The sequence below is a fragment of the Schistocerca serialis genome, chromosome 7 (genome assembly GCF_023864345.2).
Source record: "Schistocerca serialis cubense isolate TAMUIC-IGC-003099 chromosome 7, iqSchSeri2.2, whole genome shotgun sequence".
Taxonomy (NCBI): domain Eukaryota; kingdom Metazoa; phylum Arthropoda; class Insecta; order Orthoptera; family Acrididae; genus Schistocerca; species Schistocerca serialis.
The window spans coordinates 534,060,195-534,084,802 of record NC_064644.1 but is presented as its reverse complement, the minus strand read 5'-3'; the positions used below and the strand labels follow the sequence as shown (position 1 = coordinate 534,084,802).

The following is a 24,608-nucleotide window of genomic DNA, read 5'->3' as shown; positions in this document are numbered from 1 at the left end:
CAAAGTTGGAGAGTAGTATGTTAATGTATTGTGTTCAAAAGGTTTATGATACCCACGGTTTCCTTTCTTAATTACGAGAAAAACTCATGTGGAAGCATAAAGTTCACTACAGCTCTTGTTAGAGAAACATTGTGAAGCAAATTTTCTAAATTTTCTTGGAAAAAATTTAAAATGTAATGTGTTTTTGTTAATAATGCACACAACTTCAAGAGAAAGTGATTTCCGTTTAAAATGTTAAACCAAAACATAACGTGATCTAACACACACTGAAAATTTTTCATAAGAAAGGATTTGGCAGGCATGCAACCTACTCCGTTATCTTTTAACACATTGTTATGTCACAGAATAGGAGAGGGGAGGAAATTAATATTTTTCTTTTGTTCACGCTAGTACAGCCACACGGGACAGCAGGCAGAGATAGTGTGACACCTATGCAGCAGAAAGAAACAATCTACGAAGTGACATTTACATAAACGAGCACAGGTTGCAATATCAACACCAACCACGCAGGACACACGCTACACATTCAGAGAACCCGAGCGAGGTGGCGCAGTGGTTACACACTGGACTCTCATTCGGACGGACGACGGTTCAATCCCGCGTCCAGCCATCCTGATTTAGGTTTTCCATGATTTCCCTAAATTGCTCCAGGCAAATGCCGGGATGGTTCCTTTGAAAGGGCACGGCCGACTTCCTTCCCTATCCTTCCCTAATCCGATGACCTCGTTGTCTGGTCTCCCTCCCCAAACAACCCAACTCATTCAGAGAAATGTGCGAGGTGAGAGTGACAGAGCTATAGTCACTAGCTCTTGTTACTTCAAACAAGAAGCTGTACGTAACACGCAATACTACCTACCAGAGACCTCACGCTGCAGTTAAAAGGTCTTGTAATAAATTTTTAAGCAAACACAGTGAAACACTGGTGCACTCTATCACAATATAGTGAAGCAGTTCGTATTCATTCGAGCCAGTTCTCGGTCCGCTGCAAGATAGTGGTATTTAAACTACTACGTACTTCCCCTTCTCGACACACACACACACACACACGCCCACTTCAACAGAACGGCTAACAACCAAATTACCTCCGGGCGAGCAGCGACCACTAATCGTACAACACGGACAGGATATCGGTTCCACCTATTCCTAAAACCTCAGCACCTACAATCTACTTCTCTCTCTCTCTCTCTCTCTCTCTCTCTCTCTCTCTCTCTCTCTCTCTCTAACCAGGCTCACGCTGGATTTACCACAACAAACTTTACGACCGAAACTGTCCACAAAACGACATTCAATTGACAGCCCGTGCACCTAAATTCGCCATACCAGTGTATCACCAGCGACTATTCAGGAAATCCCACAGAATCTCTGTATATTTCGTTATTCAGCGTTGGGAGGAAACAACCGTCACAGCCATGTATATGAGCAGGGGCCTAACAGACTAAATAGCCACGCTGCCTCCGTGAACTGCACCCAAATTAAAGTACTGGTACTACCAATGCAGACTTTTTTCCCCTCTCCCAAGCCTTAACCGCCAGCTGCGGTGCCCCACTACACCACGCAGTAGGTCGCCCTACTATCGGACGTAGACGCACACTGATATGTCCACTTAGTCGGTGAGAGGTCTACATGGGAAACTCTGTCACACCATAGGAACCATTTAGAACGACAAACGCTCAGCGCCACGCCAACTTTTGACAGTTGCTGCTGTCTGTTCCCTACGACAGCGGCCGGCCTCTGCGCGTCGCTCGGGCAGCATCTCTGGACCCAGCGAAGACGACTTGTTGCATCGCTGAGTCGCGCGCGCTCACCTACATTATTTCTTTTTCTTAATACATCGTACACGTATATATTTACAGTGACCACCAGGTGTTGTTATTAAGTTATCATGTACGATGCTCAGCACTAGTAAGGGCGAACGTAACCCGTGCGTTTTGACACAGCACAAGGTATCGAGTTTTGAAGAACCTCCTGATGTCTCAGGAGCTGTGCATCTTCAGTACAGAGAGTCCCACTCATTTCTCAGCTGCTGCTGTATCGCTCTCAGCCATTGACCTCTTTCTGCTCTCCCACCATTGCAAACTCAACTATCTGAAGCAGCTGATGACCTTCACTCCAGTGACCACTTTCCACTGTGGGTCGACCTACTGAATGAGGGATTCCTTGAACAGAAGCCACCGAAATTGATCAGCAGGGCTAAATGGACACTGATCAGCCATCTTGGATATGCTTGGACACCACAATAGCATCGAGGAATGGGTGAAACAAATCCTGTGAGTGATTTGTCATGCCACTGACTTGCCCATCCTGAAGTCTTCATATCACTTTAGGAGACAACAAGTTCCTTGATTGACTGGTGAGTGTCGCCCAGCAGTCCAGGGCGTGCTGCTCTTTGCTGCCCAACCGCACAGCCAAGGCTCTATGCGTAATTAAGGAGAGCAAGAAGAGTCCACGGCAAGTGTTCCTAGAGTCTGACAGCCACTCTACTTGTTCTACAAAAGTACAGGAATCCATCTGTTGGATTTCCGGTAAATGTAGTCGTTTACCAATAACAGCTGAATCGGTGGTGTCTCCCAACAAAACCCGCAGACATGGCTCAGATGACTGCAGAGCATTTTGCAGCGACTACTGCCAATGCCAGCCAGGATCCACCATTTCGCCACTACTGTGTGACTGCAGAGGGGGGCAAGTTGGACTTCAGAACCAATAATTCTGTGTCTTACTACTGTCCTTTCTTCCTGTGGGAACTGGAATTGGCACTGTCTGAGACTCATGGTACTGCACCTGGTCACAAACAAATGCTAAGACATTTGCCATTAGCATCAAAGAAAATCCTCCTTGAATGTATGCTTGGTATGACAAACAGGAAACTATCCCAGCTCTTGGAGAGAGGCAGTATTGATACCTCTCCTCAAATCATGAAAGGGCCTCACATGTCTGTCACTGGAGCATCACCTTAACGAGCCGTGTAGCAGAGACCCTGAAGTGAACGGTTAACTGTCGCCTGGTCCGGTTCTTAGAGAGAGCACATCTCCTTAGTTGCACTCTGAGTGGATTCCGTGGATTTTGGTCCACTGTCAACAACCTGACCCAGGTGACGTGGCTATTCAGCAGGCTTTCCTACATAAATATCACTGTCTCGGGATATTCTTCTACATCAGTAAGGTGTCCGATACTATGTGGAGACACAATATTTTCGTGCAACTCCATCAATAGGGCTTTCGTGGCTACCTCCCCATTTTCATAAGGTCCTTCTGGACTAAGCAGTTCTTTTTAGGTCTGGCACACTGTCAGATTGATTTGAGCAGGAGAATGGTATCCTTCAGGGCAGTGTTTTAAGTGTTACTCTCTTTGCCATACCCATAAGCAGTATCACGTTTATGGTAAGGAGTGCTTTACAGTGTTCCTTATTTGTGGATGATTTTGCTGTTTCCTGTTCTTCCTACAGTGTTGCAACAGTGATCCCAGTTGCAATTTAGTGCAGAGATTAGAGGAGTGGTCTGCAAAAACAAGTTTTCAGTATTTGTGTGTGTGTGTGTGTGTGTGTGTGTGTGTGTGTGTGTGTGTGTGTGTGTGTGTGTGTGTGTGTGTGTGTTCTTATCATATTTTTGATTTAGCTGAGTTGCATATAAGGGACACCATCATACATTTTAAAGGCTCAGGTTTGTAGGCCTCATTTTTGACTTCAAACTATCATGGTTACACTGAATACCGTAAAGTGCCTTAGCCACAGTTCTTGGTGGGCAGAGCAGGTGCATCTGCCACAAATTTTATGTGGCTTTCGGGTGTGATCACGACTAGACGGTGGATGCGCAGTGTACAGATCAGTGAGGCCTTCTTGCCTTAAGGTTATTGACACTACACACCATAAGGGAACTAAGCTGGCCACAGGTGCTCACAGGACCAGCCCCAGACCCAGTCTCCTTGCTGATGCTGGGGAGCCGCCAGTCACCATCCGCCGGCAGCTCCTTGGTGCGTCAGGCATTAAAGTTCCTCACAGCTCTGACTTCAGCCGCATACAATACTATTGCCCAACCACAGCTGGAATGACTTTTGTCCAATCCTCCTCAAACAGCAATGACACGTGGGATCCCGCATGCAGCATGCACTGGAGTCGCTGGGAGTGGAGCAAGTACAACCCCAAATCCAGGGTTTTAACTGTCTGCCGTCATAGTACCTGCAGATCCACAGAGTCATTTAGATTTAGTGCAGCAGCGGAGGGGTTGCACTTCCGCACATGTTTCAATACGTTATTTAAGGACATTTTTAACTGTGCACCACACCTTTACAGCTGTCTTTAGTGATAGATAGAAACATGGAGACTCTGGTTGCTCTGTTTTCCCTGATCATGTCCTCAAGGTTAGACTGCCTCAAGACTTAACTGTCTTCAATGCAGAATTATATTCAATCTTGCAGGCTCTGCAGCAGATGAGATGGGATTAGAGTACTAAGTTCCTCGTCTGTTCAGATTCTGAGTGCCCTTCAATCTCCAGAACTCTTGTACCCAGAAGATAAAGTATTCCAGAATATCCAGGATGCCCTCGTCCAGCTACAATGGCTTGGAAACGTAGTGTCTTTCTGCTGGATACCAAGCACATGGGCATTGCAGGGAATGAAAGGGCAGATGCAGCAGCCAAGGAGATGTATCGCAATTCTCAGGTAGCTCAATGTGCAATCCCCTCGCATATTATCGGCTCACTTGTGAGATAGTCTTGTGTCAAGGGAAGAATGAGTGGCTGGAAGTGACATCCTAGCACAGCCCACAACGTGGCCATGGCATATTTCCTTCCAGCCACGTCGATCAAACGAGGTCCTCCTTAGTTGTTTTCGCTTAGGCCACAGGCCTATGACGCATGGCTTCTTGCTCCGGCGAGAGGACTTCGTAATCTTCCCCCTCTTCCCTTCTTCCACCTATTGTCTACATTAAACAATGCCCAATCCAAGTAATTGGTAATTGAAGTCTTTTATGAAGATTTGAGAGGAGCGAAGATAAAAATAAACTTTTAAAGTTCACTTAGCTTGTCATGTTGAGAAGGCTCCACTTCTTGTCCAGGGGTCTGATTCTTGAAGCTGTATATGTAAGATCAGGTCCTCACTGTTGTTTTGAACTAAATAATTGGAAGATGGTTGTTGCAGAATTTTTTTTACGTAAATATATTTTCCACATATTTTTCTCACATTTTAGTAAATCAGTGTGTCTTGATTTTTCACATCAGCAAAACCGAAATTACGTGGTTTGCACCTATTATAAAAAATCCGTCTGACCACATCAGAGGCAGGCTTAAGACTCCCACACTCTGCGGAAATAACAATATTCCAAACGATTTACAGTTTTTCGTAACAAATTAATTTCTTATAGTTTTCCTTACATTATTAATTTCGATTATTCTTTCATAAATGAATCCAGAAATAAACATAGTAAACAGTACAGATTACATAATTAATAATAGAAATTTTAAATGTGCAGATAATTCGTAATTTCACGTGTTTCTAAAAATAATTTTAACTGTACATTCACAACTATTACTTACCGATTGTAACATCGAAACTAAAATATTTTATAAAGTAATTACTTTCATAAATTTTAGCTTGACATATAGCATACTGTCCATAAAACTATATGGAGGTTTTGAGAAAAGCAACTGAGATAATATTAACCGGTCCAAAAATCGGAAAATAATACTTGTATCGACAACTACTGTTGAGGAAAAGCAATGTGTAGTGTTTCTGGCGTACATATCACTGTGCACTAAATTTTATTAGATTGTTTTATTTTCTGATCAGAGGGTGGCAGCAGATTTGATAACAGATCTGCCATCTGTTTTAAGTAAAGTTCAAACAAATGCGAGTTTTAAGGATCTGTGATTCGTCCAACATGTTTCAGAAAATTTTAGGGAGATGTTTTTAACGTGTTAAAGGGGTGAGTGGTTCAGGTGGGCAGTCAGTGTTCCCATCGCCTCTTTTTTTAGCTCCGCTATTTTATTTTTTTAAATCCCAGGTATAGCACCGTTTACGCTTTCTCTATTGTCTTAAGACGTGGCAGATAGTGATTATATGGTTACTACAAGCGAGGTGGGAGTGCAAGAGTGTCATTTTATAGGTTTCCTCTTACTGTGTGATAATTCGTAATTTTATCCACATTCGTTTCTTTTAATGTGTTTAAGGGCGCTGATACTATCGTCACTGAGTACCCATAAGCTCTAAAAACCACGAACACGCACCTATTTAGTGCTTTTCACATTAAGATTGTGCTATGATACATTTGGATAGTAGTGTATTTTTTTCTAATCTGCCTCCACCGTAGCAACAAATCATATTGTTTTACAGATATCACTCATGACAAAGAGGGGCAAAGATTTTCATTACTCTGAATTCCTTTGTCTGCCTTTGGAGATGCAGATGACAGAAGTAAATTTTAGGAAGATACATTTTGTAATTAGTTCTGCCACTGAGATTCGCGATTATGTGCAGTCCATCAATTATCTGATATAGTAAACGTAATTACGTCAAAGGAAATGTAATGTATGTGGTTAAAAGTGAATGCTTGGAACATTACTATGTTCAAAGGCTAGTAAATGATGTCATAACAGAATTTGGCAGTTTTGTGTCTTCTGTATATTATTATTAGAAAGTTATGTATGTTCCTAGAATCATATCCAATGTGAACTTAAAAATTATCATCTTAAAATCACAAAAGTTTAAGTAATGTTGGTGGAACAGAGTAATAGAGTAGTGGATAGAGGCGGATTGTGAAAGGGGCTTATATATTACTTCGTAAAATATTGTTTGTTTTTATTCGTATTTTCCTTAGGTTTTTTTACTTATTTCATGTAGGTATACGTTCAGTGTACAAATAAGACGACCCTATGTTGAGGGCGAGGTGTTAGTTTTTGTGAAGTAGTCGAGGAATATGGACCAGTGACTTGCAAAATTGCTGTTATGTACATTGGCAGATTGACTAGCACTCCAGGGCATTGTGTACTACAGAAAAAATAACATGGGTAGTCATTTTTCATAAGTGAATTGTGTTCACTGACCATCAGGTGTAGCAGACAATTGGCTCTGGAGAGAGATGCACTCCCATATAACCGTACGGAGCAAGTGCAGTGTGATTTACCAAATTGTATTTAACGTGAACCATCTACATTGGAATCCATTTTTGGATGATTCACATTGAGAAAAACATCCTGTGTGTGGATGGAATAAGGATACAGACCTGCTCAATAACGCTGTGTTTCAGGTTCATCCAACATGTCACCAGCAAAGACGATTAGTATGAGTGAGTGTAAGGACCTGGGCTCTCTGCTAGACGCTGATTTCGGCATGGTGACGCTAGTGTCCGGTAACACGCGACTGGTGGTGCACAAGGCCGTGCTGGAAGCTAGGAGCCCTGTGTTTGCTGCCATGCTGCAGGACATGCTAGAGGACGGCAGTGATCAGCTCTCCATCCCTGACGTAGAGGGCCCGGTCCTGCAGAGGCTGGTGGGCTACATGTACACTCTTAGGCTCTCCCAGCTGCAGGGCCTGGGCCCTCAGCTGCTGGCCGTTGCCGACCGGTATGGCGTGGTGGGCCTCAGGGCTTTGTGCGAACAGCTGCTAGATGTGGAAAACGAGGATGACTGACATATGTGAAATAATGTGAAATGACTGACATATGTGAAATAAATCTAAACTGCTTGACTGCATGTGTGTTCGCTAAATACTTGTAAATAAAGAATTAAATGAAGAAAGACCCCACAACTGTTAATGTGTACCCACCAGTATACAGTACATTCAATTAATAATTAAATCACAGTGAATGAGTGGAGAGAGAGAGAGAGAGGGGGAGAGAGAGAGAGAGAGGGGGAGAGAGAGAGAGAGAGAGAGGGGGGGAGAGAGAGGGGGAGAGAGAGAGAGAGAGAGAGAGAGAGAGAGAGAGAGAGAGAGAGAGAGAGAATCATGGGATGTGACTTGTCCTCCTGGCCTCTCAAGCGTAACCATGATAACCTCTACATGATGATTCAGTGAAACTGCAGTGGGTTTCCCTTTCTCCTGAAAGAAAAACTTACTTCCTTTTGTTCCACAAGAGACAGCTTTTCGTCAACAATCTGTGTGAAGTATGCAGCACTAGAGTGTATCTGGGGGATCTGTATATTATTTTGCACAAGTGTCAATAGTGAGTGTATGCAATAGCAGTGAGAGTGCGAATGACCCTGGTGATCATTTGTAACAGTTATTTACCACCAGGCAGGATACATGTATTCTGCGAGATCATGTTAATCCAACAACTATCGACTCTCCCACTTTCCTCCTACTTGGCGATTAATAAGCATACAGTGCTCTGTGGGGAAGTAATTCATCTGGTAGGGGCTTTCCGATTCATCAGTTACTTTCCGATTCATCAGTTACTTTCCGATTCATCAGTTACTTTCCGATTCATCAGTTACTTTCCGATTCATCAGTTACTTTCTGATTCATCAGTTACTTTCTGATTCATCAGTTACTTTCTGATTCATCAGTTACTTTCTGATTCATCAGTTACTTTCTGATTCATCAGTTACTTTCTGATTCATCAGTTACTTTCTGATTTTTGAGCTGCATGTCCCATTGGCAGTACTTGTATCCACTACAGTTACGCCCATGGCACCTTCTTGGCCACTGACCGGACAGCTATTCAGCATTGAGGAGTCGTACAAAGTTTCATGCATCCTTCAGACAAACCTCATCACTTTTAAGTGGCTCGTTGCTGAGGCTTACTACCTGCTTTCGTGCAGTATGAAGGAATGCTGGGAGCGCTATGTCCGCTTGTGAACATGGGCCTCGTCCCTCATTCTAGGTGTGAGGGCAACTTGCATAGTCTGCTTGGCTACCAAACACAAAAACCTGTCCTATGTCTCGTCCTTCACGGTGGTATCTCTCTGGATACGTCTGTTCCTACCAGTGATATTGCAGCCTGTGTTGAGTGTATGCGTCTTACCCTGCCACTTTTCGAGAAGAAGAGGTGAAGACAGGCAATTTTACCATTGTTGGAAAACTCAAAATAATGCTGTAACTTTAGAATCGATCATTTCGATCAAAAATTGCCAATCTGGGAGTACTGGCCCAGGCTGCATGATTGTCCGATTTCCCAGCTCACTGGTGCTGCATAAATGTGTTCAGAATCCTGTCCAGAATGTGAAATAGTGTCACACTGAACATTTAGTGTGTGCTTGTGTTTGCATTTCTGGGGGCTCCTCCACTGTCCTGTGACACTATACACTGCTGTCACCCCTGCACATTCATATGTGGCTGAAAAGAGCTGTGTGTCAACAGACGCAGTTCAGGAAGCAAAACGCATCAACAGTGGCCACTCCTTGTTGCACTGGGTATGTGGCAGACAACTCACCACAACCGCAGTCACTGCATGCTATGGGCACCACTTGGGAACCTAATGAGGAATAGCTGTAAGGGCATGTCTGCAGATGGCACATCACATTGATGTTCAGATCGCATTTACCAGTGTGATGCAAATGGAACTAAAGATGCTTGGCCACGTCATGTGGTTTGGAATGTTAATAAATGCTTGTCACCTAATGTCCCCTAATGGCAGTTCGCCACCACGACAGCTGGCATGCTCTCTGGTACACAGCTTTACACTTAAACTGAGCCCTAGGCTCAGTGGACTTCCAGTTACTGAATTATTTCCAGAAATGTGATGTTAGCATTCCAGCACTCTGATCTACTTACCTGCTTTCATGTATACTAATAGGTGGATACAGCTCCACATACAGTGGTCACAAACTTTCAGTAGATGAAACTACAGTGCAGTAAGTGCATAAGAACTGCAACGAAACGCGATTTTTTTTATATATGACAATATTGCTCTTTAACTAGTATCTATTTTTTGTTGTATTTAGGCGTTGGATACAGGCAAATCTGTCGCACCAAACCAGAATTCTGTTTGGGTAGTGTGGCTTTGTGTTGCTGTAACATTTACACAATACAGCAGGGGTTCCGCACGTACAAGCCCTTGGTATGTTCCCAGGCATATAGCACCAAAAATTAAACTTCCGTCGAACCCTGGTCCAGCAATTGCGATTTCTCATTGTTCAGACATAATTAACAGTAACTTCCAAAAGTTGGAGAATGGTTGTCAGTGAAATGCTTTTCTCGGAGCACACAGCAGAATGGGAGAAAATTAGTAGGTGGTGTTAGACAGATGGCAGTAGTATCAAAAGAATAATGATGTCCTAGTGAGGTGTGAAAGGCCCACAGGACAGATCATACCCTTGACAATAACTCACTGATTTGTTTTACGCAAACTCTGATGACCCAGTGACAGCAGAAGAAGACTACTGCTCTAGGAGGGGTGGAGCAACACTGAATGACAAGAGCTGCATGGCATTCCGAGCAGAATGCTGTGGTGCTGCAAGTAGAGCAGTATGGAAGGAGATGGTGTAGACCAGTGCTGAAGAAATGAAGTTTGTTTCTTAGAGTGAAGATAGAACATTTGACTGACTCTGGCTGCTTTCGATCAACGCCAGAGCATTTGGCTGTTTCTGCAGGTAGCGGTATACATTTTCTTAATTTTTTCTGCAATCGCCTTAAAACGAAATGCGATAATAAAGTTAAAAGTACCGTATGGCAAACACATGAAAATCATATTTTATCAAGCGAGACAAAGTTTACAAAAGCGTTGTTATTTGGACAAGTTAATTTGAAACTTTGTTAACGCTTCGTCCTGTTTCATAAGTGCCTTGTATAGATTGCTAGATTTCTAATGTATGTTGCTCATAGACACTTCGGATCATTCTAGGTTAATGTGTGTTGTGCAGAACAGACATTTTGGTGTTGTCAGCAAAAGTGTGGTGACGTTTCTATTGGCATCAGCGCACATTATTCCAGGAGCCCATTAAATTATTTTTTGTGCTGTCGAATGAAGTTCTTTGAAATATTCTTTCTCTGAATCTGAAACATGGCGACTGTAAGGTCTGATTCAATGTTACAACAATAAATACACCTCTTCTCCATTAAATACAAAAGGCACAACTATTACCCTTAGCAGTGGATGGTCGAGCAGTAGCTTATGTCCGATTCTTGCACCAAGCAAAATACATTAGAAGAATGAGTATTCACTCTCAGGGACTAGGCATTCATTTGCTGAGTAAGGCCTTGGTCGCCTTGGATCCTCAGTTGGGGCTCGTAAGCACTGCCAGTCCTGTCACAGAGTGCAACAGCAGAATATTGTGTGCACAGGTGATGGGATCTTGGCTTGACTGTCCAGATTGTGATGGTGGGACAAACATCTGTAAAAAGCCCCAACAGTCTCAAGGTGTGTCCTGCACTGATGAGATGGAATCATCGTTAACAGGTAACCTATGGAGAAATGGCCGCACCTCAGTTGTATAAAGCTTCTACAAGCAAGTGAGGCTCTGTCTGAGTGGACCTTAAATTCCCTAGCTGCTCATGGGACCAAGATGGAACTGTTGATCTTTTTCTCCTCTTCCCAGCTTGATGGGTGTACTACCTGGGAGTACTCACACCCTCTCATCCAGATGAATGAAGCAGGTTAGCCCCCCTGATAATAAACTTGTCTTAAGTAACAGGGCTCAAAGAGTCATAAACTGGAGTGTTTTTGTAGTGACCAAGAGAAAGGAGGGGATATTTGGAAAAAAATGCCCACCTTCTATATACATAAAGGCTTAGAAGGGCTTGCTGGTACCTTAAGGTATGTCAAGCAGTTGCAAAACTTTTCTGTACCGGTCGAGACTAAAAGGGAAAGTGGGTGGAACTACTTAGGAAGTCACAAAAGTTGCTGATTATGACATAATTGTCGATTTGCACAACTTTATCTCCATCAAGAGTGTGATCATGTGCCCATTAACATTTTGGGCGTGGATGTGACGGAGCTGAAACAAAAATGCGTAACACAGGAGAGTGGATGAGGAGCAAAGGATGCATAGGAATAACGGAGAAATTAAGAAAACCACCACCTAAGTGTGACCTTCACACCATGGCAGGATTCCTCAGACTTAAGGTTAGCGTTATATGTCTAACCCTATGCAGTGCTACAAATGCCATCATGTTGGCCATACAATGCTGAGTTTCAGAAGCAAAGTGACTTGGGGAAAGTGTGGAAAGGCCCCATGAATCTGACTGGCTACCCATCTCCAACAATCGGCATTAACTGTTCTTAGAGGCACCCAATAAAGAGATGGGACTGCCCTGTTTTTGCTGAGGAATGCAAAATTCAGGAAGTGAAAGTGACCAAATGGATCTCCTATGCAGAAGCCAAAAAGGAATGTAAGATGCCACTTCTTATTTTCCATGGTGCAGAAACCTGTTCCCAAGGTCGTAACTTCGATGGAAATGACGTCCAGCATACAGTTATCAACTACGAGGACCTGTACATGCCAAAGGAAGGTCAGTAGTGACGTAGTGATCCAGGCAGCTACACCAGAAGAGAGCAGCAATGTTTCTGCAGTGAGCATCATGAATGCTCCACAGAAGCAAGAGTGCCTCTCGGCGCCCACTTCCGTAAAAGCAGGGTGCCTCTCGGCGCCCACTTACCTCTCATCCTTGAAAGGAAAGGGAGTAGGGAAGGGTCTCAGTATTAGTCAAGAGCTGTCCTGGGTACCATCAGATGTTATTCTGGCATGTCTGTCAGATGATACCATGGGTTTGATGCCTGATAACTGTACCCAGACAGCCCCTGCACTCCCCAACACTCTAACACTGTCTCACCCCCCTAGTGGAAGTATAGAGACAAATCAAAACCATGTTAATGAAATGGCTTCCATACTCGTGGAGTATGAATGGATACAGGACTTTTCTGGAGGAACTGACTCCTCGTACAGGACGTACCTTTTGGCCTCTCTCTTCAAGACACTCAATTTAAGCACGGACGCACATGGACTTGGATGCTATTACCTTACTGGTGACAGACTGAAAGGCCAGGTAGAAATGTTCATTAAGGACACTTTTCACTCCTCACCTCTGTCCATAAACCACAACCCTACAAGCAGTTGCCATTCAGATTGTGTCCTATGTTGCTGTCACAGTGTGTTCTGTGTATCAACAGGTCTATGAGGCCATTAACAGCAAGGCCATTATGTATCATCTTGAACTAACCCATCCCTTTTTCGTTTTAGGTGGTCTTCCAGGGGGATCACTTTTCTTTTGCGAGTTTGTGAATGGCGCCCACTGGGCCCCAAGCTACTGCAGCCCATCCTTCCTACCCAGGCTGCATTTCCTTCCCTGTGCCCCTCCCTCTCCATCCTCACTCCTTCCCTGTTACCTCTTCCTCTGCCTCTGTGTTCGTACTTATGTTGATCTGTCTATCCACCTGGTTTCCTTTAGTCTTGCGTTTTTGTTTCCCTTGCCTTTTCTCTTTCATTGCTTTTGGGTCTTTGGGGTTTGACGTCCGCTTAAAAATTTTTGTCTGTAGCGTCATTTGGGTAAGAACTCCCTCCCTTGTGTCTACGGCATGGATTCATCTCCTCCCTTCCTTGTCTGCTGTAGCCCCCTCATCCCTGCTTGGTTGCCAGCACATGTAATCAGCCAGTGTGGTGAGGCTGTTATGTATGCATTTGGCTGAGCCCCAACAACACAGGAATCCTGATACCTGAGCTGCTGCCTCCCGAAGTATGCATAGGAGTGGTTGCTTGTCATTCCAGAGCATCGGGACTTCCATCAACAGTCACCATGCCAGAAGGCCCTTGCTGTGGCCGGGTGGCGCCCATGGAAAGGACACCTGATCATAGTGGGTGGTATCAGGGCAGACGCTTTTTGCATGAAACATATCAAGCTCCAAAACTTTGGCTATTCTCCTACAGCCATCTCTTAAGAGTGGTAACAGATCATTGAATGCTGCTTCTTATGACCCTGTGGCCTTCCCTGCTCTGGCTACACCCCGGAAGGAGGGTCAGGCACACCATCTTGGAGTGAAACACTTTCTGTGCGGTCAGGTCTGTACTAGGGTGGATGGGGACGCCATCACCGCCGCAAAGCCGCTATTTTCAGTAGAAAATGTCGAAAATAAGTTTGGCGATGTGGAGTTCTTCAGTAAGACATGACCAGGTTTCCTGATGACAAAAGCTTTTTCTGTCACCAAATCTGCAGCTCTTTGTGCTTGTGATCATCTCGGTGACGACTGGGTGTCTGTTACACCTCACGAGTTTCAGAATATGATCCAGGGAATAATTTTTCATCGGGATCTCATCATCCAACCTGACGAACTCCAGGCTAATATGGAATGATGGGGTGCTCATTTCATTCAACATGTGCAGAAAATTCGTAAGGACAAGTGCACCGATACTGGCGCCTTTATTCTGGCTTTTGAGGCAGATATCCTCCCAGAGAAGGTCAATGTTGTGAGCTGTCTATGTGACATGATGCTGTACATCCCACCACCCATTAGGTGCTTGTGTTGTGGGCACATAACTTCCCAATGTACAGAGTATGCTCTATGTGGTGACTATGGCACCCAGTCCATGAGGGGAGCCTGTGTGTTCCGCCACCTGTGTGTGTAAAAATTGTCATAACCGTCACTCTCCATGCTCAACAGATGACCTGGCTCATAAGAAAGAAAAAGAAGATACAGCATGACTGACTCCACCCTGTATTGACGTCTTCTACTATTGCATCTGTTATGCTCTTTCCCCCTCCTCCCTCTTCCTTACTCCAGTTCCACCCCCTCTCCTCTTGCCCTCCATTGGAGTGTCCCATTTCTTAGGCGCCCATCAGTGATGGGGTCCATATGTGGACTGCTTCCCCTGGAGTGTCCAGACCAGAGCTCTGCTACCACAACTCGGCCATGGGACAAAGTCTGTGTGCCCCATGGTCACTGCTCTCTTTCAGTTTCAGATCTAGCGGAAGCCTGCTCTCTCTCTCTCTCTCTCTCTCTCTCTCTCTCTCTCTCTCTCTCTCTCTCTCTCTCTCTCTCTCTCTGTGCCCTGCCCTCTTGAAAGAGGGCATGTAGGAGGAGGAGGAGGAGGAGGAGGAGGAGGAACGTAAGCCCCAGGTCAAGGCCCCTCTGGTATTCCCAGAGGTCTGATCTCCCCCTAGCAACCTGAGTCTGACATCTTATTTATAGATGTCACCTTGTCGTTGTTGATCAGTTGACTCCAGTCTATTCATCTCCCACGTGGTCACCCACTCTGTGATTGTTCGATGGTATTGTAATGGATACTACCGTCCTCTGTGGTTATTCAATGATATTGTAATGGATACTACCGTCATTTGCCAGAGCTGCAATCCCTTATTGTCTTTTACATGGCAGCCTGTGTTGTTGCTCTTGAAGAATCTCATTTTACTGATGATGCTCACTTATCGACCCTTCATAGTTTCCATGCTTCATCGTAACCAGGTCAGGCATTTGATGGCTTCCTGTGACATCTGCACATAGGTCTGTACAGATATTGTTAGTACATGGATCCCGATTCATACAACATTGGAAGTGGTTGCCTTTTGGGTCCACTTGGACTCTGCTGTCAATGGAATTCCCTCCTGAAAGGCCACCTACATCTGCTGCCCTAACTGATCTCCTTCTGCAATTCACCCCTCCCTCCCTTCCTCCTCCTTTGGGATTGTAATGCTCATCAGCCTTTGTGGGGTAGTGCGTTGTCATCTAGTCGGGGCTCCTCATTGACCATTTTCTTGTGGACCACGACCTGTGCCTGCTTAATGTTTCACCTACTCATTTTAGTGCTGCATATGACACTCTCTCTGCCATTGATCTTTTGCTCTCTTCCCCTCCCCTTCTTCCTTCTTTACACTACTCGCCACATTACCTCTATGATAATGATGACTCACTGTTGTTTCTCTCATTCTCTTCCCGCCTCCTGATAAGGTTTCCCAGATGGGCTTTCCATCATGCTATTTGGCCTCTATATACCTTCTTCGTTAGGTTTCATTGATGAAGTCGTGTGTTATATGTCTGATAAGATAATCCACACTGCTGACATTGCCATTCCTCAATTGATGGGGCCTGTTCACCAACTGCCTAATCCATTGTGGAACAGCCATTGCCACTGCTTGAAGGCATTTTCCCCACTAAATAGGGAGACAGTATTGTGGTACCTGTCCTTAAGCATGACAAGGATCCATCATCCCTTCATAGTTACAGGTTGATCAGCCTGACAAATGTCCACTGCAAGTTACTAGACGCAGTTGGGTCCTTGACTCTTGGGACCTTTCATCTCCTTACCAGTGTGGCTTCCAGGAGCTATGGTCTATCAGAAACTGCAGTTTCTCAGCACCTCCGCCTTGTCGCGGTTTTCTTCGACCTTTGTAAGGTCTACAACTCAGCTTGGTACCATGACATCTTAATTACACTCCATGAATGGGGTCTTCGGGGTGCCCTCCCAGTCTTTATTCAACAGTTCCTGTCTAATCAGACATTCAGAGTCCACAATGGCACTGTTCTGAGCTATCTTGGATCTAGAAGAATGACGTTCCATAGGGCTCCATACAAAGTGTCCTTTCTGTCATTACTACTAAGGGATTTGGGGTCTCTGCAGGATTGGTGGTCATCCCTGCTCTGTATGTGGATGATATCTGTATTTGGGCTAGCTCTGACTCGATGGCCTGTGCAGAACAGCAGCTCCAGCGTGCCATCTGGCATGCTTCCATGTGGACACTCGCGCACTGTTCTGTATTCTCTCCCCTTAAGTCAAGGATGGTGCATTTCTGTCGCCATATTATAGTCAACTCTGACCCAACACCTGACCATGGCTCCCCCCCCCCCCCCCCCCCCCCCCACTTTCCGTTTCTTGGGTCTTCTGTTTGACAACAAGCTTCCACATCCACCATCTGAAGGTTGACTGTTTTTGTAAATTCAGTGTTCTTCACTTCCTTCACATGCCTCTTGGGGTGCAGATTGTTCGACCCTTCTCCACCTTCACTGGGCATTTGTTGTGTTCTATAGGGTCTATGGTTGTCAAGTTTATGGATTGGCTGCCCTTCCATGCTGCTCCTCTTGTACTCAGTTCACCATCTTAGTATCTGTTTAGCCTCTGGTGTCTTTCACACAAGCCATGTTTACAGTCTTCTGGTTGACGCTGTGATCCCTCCCCTTTAGATTCACCAGTCCCAGTTCTTGGTTTCCTATGCTGTCACTATCTGCTCTTTCCCTCCTATTCTGTTCTTTTTGGGGGTTTTAGAATGTCACCCACATGTTTTCCATCCTTGGGTGGGTTTACTGGTTGGGCTCCATGTCATGTCTCTCTGCTGCAACTTCCAGCTCCCCTCCTTGTCCCCCACATTCTCTTCCAGCCACCACTCCATGGTTGGTTCCTTGGCCGCAGATTTGGATGGATCTCTTGCAGGGACCAAAAGCCTCCATCACTCCAATGGTGTTCTGTTGGCTCTTATGGGAGTTTCATGTTGCCATTGTTTTTGTACACTCATGGCTCCAAATCCACTGATCATGTGGGATATGCCTACACGTCTTCTATTGGCACAGAACACCATCTCTTGCCTGATGTGTGGGGTGTTTACTGTGAAACTGATAGCCATCCCTTGGGTCTTCTCTTTAATAGTCCTCTGTGACCCAATTTTTTACATACAGACTCAATAGTGGTCTTGAGGCTATCACTCAGTGTTTTTCCTGCCACCCCTTGGTCGTAGCTATCCATGACCTCCTTGCTAATCTTGGTGACACTGCTTGTTTGGTTGATTTCCTTTGGGTTCCTGGCCATGTAGTTATCCCAGGAAATGAACTTGCTGATCATCTGGCTGTAGGGGCGACCACTTGCTGCTGTTTTCCCTGACCCATCCAGGGGTGCATTTGCGGCCTTACATGAAGTTCATTTTTGCTCAATCGTGAGATGACTCTCAGGAAGCTACCCCTCTATGTATTAAACTTCGCACCATCAAGGAGACTCCCATCATGTGGCAGTCTTCCCTATGCCTTTCCCAGAGGGAATTACCATCCTCTGCTATCGTTGCATTAGCCATACTAAGTTGACCTATGGTTCTTTACTCAGCAATGATAGCTCCCACCCCCTCTTCCCCTCTGTAGTTGTGGGGCTCCACTCACAGTGATCCGTATTTTGCTGGATTACCCCAACCTTCCTTGTCACAGGTGTCAGTGGATGACCATTGTGTGGTTATGTCTGTCCTCAGTTTTCTTCGCGAAAGTCGTTTGTACTCTTGAGTAGAAGTCCTTGAATTTTCATCTGGAATATGAGTCCCTCAGTGTAGATGTTGGTTATGAAGGCCTTGTCCTTGCCTCCACACTGACTATGTTCTTCCACCATTTCCCTATATTTTATCTAATCTGTTATGTGGTTGTCTTCTTTGCCTGGTTTTGTCCCCATTACGTTGTGTTGATGGCATGGTATGGTATGGATGTCATGATGGGTCAGTGGCAGTGCTGGTGCCTCACCACATGTAGCATGTCTGGGGCACCCCTGCTCTCCCCATTTCCACCCACCCCCTTTTGTTCTTTCCTCTTCCTGCTACCCTGATGTCCCTATTCCCTCTTTGTTTGGATGTTACCCTTTCCCCTTGACTGGGCTGTGCTGTTCGTGTTGTTCCTCTGTTGATTCCTGACACCCTAGATCATGGAATTGATGAGCTTGCTGTTTTGTCCCCTTCTCCATATCAAACAACCAATCATTACAGAGGACTCTAATGCACACAGTGCACCATGGGGCTCTTAACATCATTTGTCCCAAGTTTGGATAATTAAGGATTGGACATGCACTACAGATATCATACTGATGAACACGGGTCAAGCTACACATTTTAGTGCTGCAATGGGTTCATCTACCGCCATGGATCTTTCTGTGCCTGCCCTTGCAAACAGTACTCAATGGAGAATCAATGACAATCTTCATGGTACCGACCACTACCCTTTCAGAATCCTTCTAACTGATGGAGCAGGTCCTGCAAGAAGCTGCTGAGAGGGTTGTTCAGAATGGCTAATTGGATGATTGCAGAGAGTTTGCTGTTTTTTGAGCATCGGGACAGTGTCCACGACTGGATGGATCAAATTGTTCACGATCCACCATGCCAGTGATGAAGTGGAAGTAGGAGGGCAGCTATGCACAGTTTGTTGGTGCCCTGCGGTGCAAATCTTGCAACCTTTCGAATGGTGGGGGCAAAGGAGAGGAGAATAATTCAGAGTAAGCAGAGGTGTCGATAAAAGTTCCTAAACTCCACTAGATCTATGTCCACAACTAAAGTATGGGAAACTACCAGGAGGATCTCAAGGTGCTACTCGTAACCACCAATAGCAACTCTAAGAAGAGTGCACTGGTCTCTACTAACATCACTGAGAGACAGCTCATACAAAGGCTGAATCATGTAAGTCCCTTGTGACCAATTCTAGCGAGAATCGACTTCCTCTCGATATTGGGAGACACCAGAGAAGGCTGATTTGATTTCAGTTCCATCAACGTAGAGGAATACAAGCAGCCTGTATTCTGCAAAAGGCCTAAAATAATACCTAGAGGCATATTATTTTGTTGCAGCTCTTACAGTGGGGGTTCTGTTGACATGTGTTTTAGATATGAGTTTTGGAATGTCCTATCTGTTTTAAGCTGGATAATGGTATCCCTCAAGGGAGTGTTTTAAGTATCATGGCATATGCCATCGAAATAATCAGTATTACATCCACAGTTCCATGTCCCATAATGTGTTCAGCGCTTGTGGACGACTTCTCCATCTTCTATGTATCCTCCAACCTAGCAACAGCTGCTCAGCACTTGCAATTGACCATCAGGCGATTGGGGGAATGGTCTTACATCACAGGTTTTAAATTGTCCTTGGAGAAAACTGTTTGTGTTGGTTTTAACTGCTCCTGTTCTCTTTTGAATTTGTCTGGTTTTAAACTGGAGGATACCATTATTTGATGTCTCAAGCTATTAAACATCCTTAAATGCAGGAGTCATAGGTCTTGAGGAGGCGACAGGACACGTCTGCTCCAACTTTATAAGGTCTTTGCGCGACCCTGGCTTGACTATGGACGCTAGGTTTATGGATCAACAAGGCCTTCATATCTGAAAATGCTGGATGCGGTTCATCACAAAGGTTTTAGGCTGTCAACAGGGACCTATTGCACGAGCCCTGTCACTAGCTTGTGTGCATCCAGTTCTGTTGCGTAGCCGCCACTGGAATGGCTGTTCAGTCACTGGTCACAAGCAAAGAGACCATTTGGGATCTGTGCAAGGGAGAACTTTGAGCAATTACAGGTTTGGGCGTCAAGGTTTAAAACGAGACGTGGAGTAGAGTATCCACTGGATGCTATTGAGGCCCAGATTACTTTTTAACTGATTGCTTACAGGAAGCGTTGTATCCCAGACTCAATTTTTACAATTGAACAAGATTTTACATCACCACCCAGATTTTTACTGTTACACAGATGGGCCTTAGCAGGGAGATTTTATCCATTGTTCTGTTGTGTTCCCATCATCATCATCATCATCCTAAGGACAGGGCTTTCAGAGTTGTTTTCAGTTTATTATATGGAATTGTTTGCTAACCTGAGGGCAATGGAGCAGATGAGATGAAGCCATGACAAGAAATTCTTCATCTGCACAGATTCTCAAAGTGCCCTTCTCGCTCCTGGTCAGATATACCCAGCAGATCGGATGGTGCAAGGAGTACGGGTCCCTCTCGTTTACAAAGCCAAGACAAGGTAATAATTTTCAGCTGGTTTCCAGGGTACATCAGGATTTGCTTAGAGTAGGATGTTGCCCATCGATACATGGCTTTCTCTTAAGTCCCAAAGAGCCCCCAGTATGACACAGATGCTGGCCACAGGTATCAATATGAGAAATTGTAGTGTGTTTCATTATGATGACCTGATGGTTGATCTTTATCTCCTACAGGACTTACCTTATGTTTAAATGGTAATGAGACGAGAGTGGTTAATGTTTTACGATTTTATGTGATGTCCAGAATTCTTCCCAAAATATTGTGTGTGATTTTAATGTGTCACAGTGCGTCTCGATCGCTCATTATTTAAAAGTGGCCATCCAGCCAGTCATCTGTCCCCATTTTAACAGTGTCGTTACCAGTAGTTTATCCTTGATTTTTATTTGTAGTTAATTCAATGTGTTTTATCGGGATTTTGTTACAGACTCTTCTGATACTCACCTTATTGTGGCTGCTTTTCAACTTTTGTGGGAAAATACAACTTGGGTTTCCATTTTATTCTTATTTTTAAACAGATTTTCACCATGCTCAATATCATTAATGCATTCGTGCTGATGACCCATAAATCATTCTTAATAATCATCACAACCACCACGAAATATACCATCATCACTTTGCTTCCCATTTGCTTAAAGATCGATTACTATGAATTTCTAAAGAGTTCCTGCAACTGCTTGTGCTATGATTGACTGAAAATAATTATAATACAATATAGTATCTGAGTTTTCTGAGCAATATAGGGGAATGTTTTTTCTCTCACAGTACCAGATGCATTTCGAAATATTTGTATTTTATACAAATCATTTTCAGTCTTCAGAAAATCATCTTCAGAAAGCGTTGTCATGTCATTTGGCTGGAGGCAATCCCTAAACACTTCAGTATTCAACTCTACAATTCTTAATAGTGGTTGTGAATTCTATTCTGAATGTCAGCACCATGCCTCTAAAAATTATTTAAGTTGTTAGGAACCTCTGATAATATAGAATTAGTTAAAAGTAATAAGTAATGTAATTACTTAAATTTTGTATTATTATTATTATTATTATTATTATTATTATTATTATTCTGGAAAAAGATGTATGAATAAATGGAAACACCTAAGAGACAAATTTCGCAGAGAAATAAAAATAGAACCTCAAGCCTACTTCTAGTAATGGACAGTGATAAGTGTGTCAGACAGTAACAAATTGGGGCGGGGGGGGGGGGGGCGCAGTTGGGGGTATGTATGTGAAACAGCTATGGCTGTTTGAGAGCATTAAATTACAAAACACAAAATAGACTGTTTACCATCAAATATCGCCTATCTTGATACAATGAATCCAATTGAAGACATGTTTTAGTATCAATGAAAATTTAGTGACAATGATGCTGTTCAACGTGATCCGTATGGACGCTACACAGGTCGACAGTGACTTAGTAACAACTGGGGAACAAAACCCTGTAAGTGAAATGAACTTGCATATGAAATGAACTACAGGAAGCAGAGCATCTGAACCTAGGTAGGTATGCACACAATGTACTCAGCACATGTCTGGTCTGGACACCTAACGACTGACACGATGGCTCTTCGCAAAAGCTCAAGACTAGGTCCATGGCAGTCAGTCTCTGGGAAGAACAGAGGCATGCTACACTTACTGCCACTCACAAATAAACACTTCGATCAATGGGCCTGCCCATACGACATGATGCATGTGTCCTTAATGGCATGTTTCTCAACTGGTCGACTGTTCTACCCATGCCAGCTCGTCTGCCTCCATCGGGATGCCTGCCGGTGGTCATGGTAAACGTCAACAAAATGTTAGCCTGTTCAGTTTTACTATCACCTCATTTGTATTTGGTTAGTAACACGTTCCTTGATGGCAGAAGCCATAACAGACATAAATCATAAGAGACGGTTAATGACAGTGTTCAGAATAAATAGACTGATACTGAGAAAAACTTGAACTACTGGCTGAAGACAAGGAGACGTGAGAGTTTCAGGGCTTTTTAGTCTCTAATGTGTATCAATGTTGTTTACTGTACATTATGTTGACACTAAAGTTTCTGTCTACCAAAAATTAGCCAAATATTTTTAAGTTTAAATTTATGTAGAAAGAAAATTCCTGTAAATGCTAAGAATTTGAAAATGAAAAATAAATTATATTTTAATAATCAAGTATCAAGTATAAAGTTTACTTACATTAGCAGAACTGCTAAATGTTGTTCAGAACTGACGAGATTATATATGACACTATTCAAAGGAGGGTGTAATTTGTCTCGAATGTTTTGCGAATTGACATTTGGAATTTTACATGTCGTAAGTGTAATCGTGAATACAAATGATGAAAAGTTCCAGTTTTATGGCTCTTCAAGTTGATTAGTTAGAGGGATCACATACTTGCCGCCTGCATCAATGTCTATCAACGAGAAGATTATACGAGGTGGTCCATTGATAGTGACCGGGCCAAATATCTAACGAAATAAGCGTCAAACGAAAAAACTACAAAGAACGAAACTCATCTAGCTTGAAGGAGGAAACCAGATGGGGCTATGGTTGGCCCGCGAGATGGCGCTGACATAGGTCAAACGGATATCGACTCGTTTTTTTTTTTTTTTTTTTTTTTTTTTTAAATAGGAACTCCCATTTTTATTACATATTCGTGTAGTACGTAAAGAAATGTTTTAGTAGGACCACTTTTTTCGCTTTGTGACAGATGGTGCTGTAATAGTCACAAACGTATAAGTACGTGGTATCACGTAACATTCCGCCAGTACGGGCGGTATTTGCTTCGTGATACATATCCCGTGTTAAAATGGACCGTTTACCAACTGCGGAAAAGGTCCATATCGTGTTGATGTGTGGCTATTGTGATCAAAATGCCCAACGGGCGTGAGCTATGTATGTTGCTCGTTATCCTGGACATCATCATCAAAGTGTCCGGACCGTTCGCCGGATAGTTACGTTATTTAAGGAAACAGGAAGCGTTCAGCCACATGTGAAACGTCAACCCGCAACAAATGATGATGCCCAAGCAGGTGTTTTAGCTGCTGTCGCGGCTAATCCGTACATTAGTAGCAGACAAACTGCGCGAGAATCGGGAATCTCAAAAACGTCGGTGTTGAGAATGTTACATCAACATCGATTGCATCCGTACCATATTTCTATGCACCAGGAATTGCATGGCGACGACTTTGAACGTCGTGTACAGTTCTGCTACTGGGCACAAGAGAAATTTCGGGACGATGACAGATTTTTTGCACGCGTTCTATTTAGCGATGAAGCGTCATTCACCAACAGCGGTAACGTAAACCGGCATAATATGCACTATTGGGCAACGGAAAATCCACGATGGCTGCGACAGATGGAACATCAGCGACCTTGGCGGGTTAATGTATGATGCGGCATTATGGGAGGAAGGATAATTGGTGCAGTGTATGTTGATTTCATACGTAATGTTCTACCGATGTTAGTACAAGATGTTTCACTGCATGACAGAATGGCGATGTACTTCCAACATGATGGATGTCCGGCACATAGCTCGCGTGCGGTTGAAGCGGTATTGAATAGCATATTTCATAACAGGTGGATTGGTCGTCGAAGCACCATATCATGGCCCGCACTTTCACCGGATCTGACGTCCCCGGATTTCTTTGTGTGGGGAAAGTTGAAGGATATTTGCTATCGTGATCCACCGACAACGCCTGACAACATGCGTCAGTGCATTGTCAATGCATGTGCTAACATTATATAAGGCGAACTACTCGCTGTAGAGAGGAATATTGTTACACGTATTGCCAAATGCATTGAGGTTGACGGACATCATTTAGAGCATTTATTGCATTAATGTGGTATTTACAGGTAATCACGCTGTAACAGCACGCGTTCTCATAAATGATAAGTTAACGTAGGTACATGTATCACATTGGAACAACCGAAATAAAATGTTCAAACATACCTACGTTCTGTATTTTAATTTAAAAAACCTACTTGTTACCAACTGTTCTTCTAAAAT

The 24,608-nt window shown here is 43.9% G+C and overlaps 1 protein-coding gene across 2 annotated transcripts in view; it reads left to right on the top strand.

Annotated features, from left to right (window-relative positions):
- The window catches only part of LOC126412083 (protein roadkill-like), a 96,333-nt gene that overhangs the window by 66,102 nt on the left and 5,623 nt on the right, over positions 1-24,608 (top strand). The window contains exon 2 of one of the 2 annotated variants that reach the window (XM_050081490.1): positions 7,235-7,726. The exons of the other annotated variant lie outside the window; for it this stretch is intronic. Coding sequence (XP_049937447.1) covers positions 7,246-7,617 — 372 coding nt within the window. The 5' untranslated portion in view covers positions 7,235-7,245 and the 3' untranslated portion in view covers positions 7,618-7,726. Of the gene's footprint in view, positions 1-7,234; positions 7,727-24,608 lie in introns of those variants that run through there. 2 annotated transcript variants of the gene reach the window in all.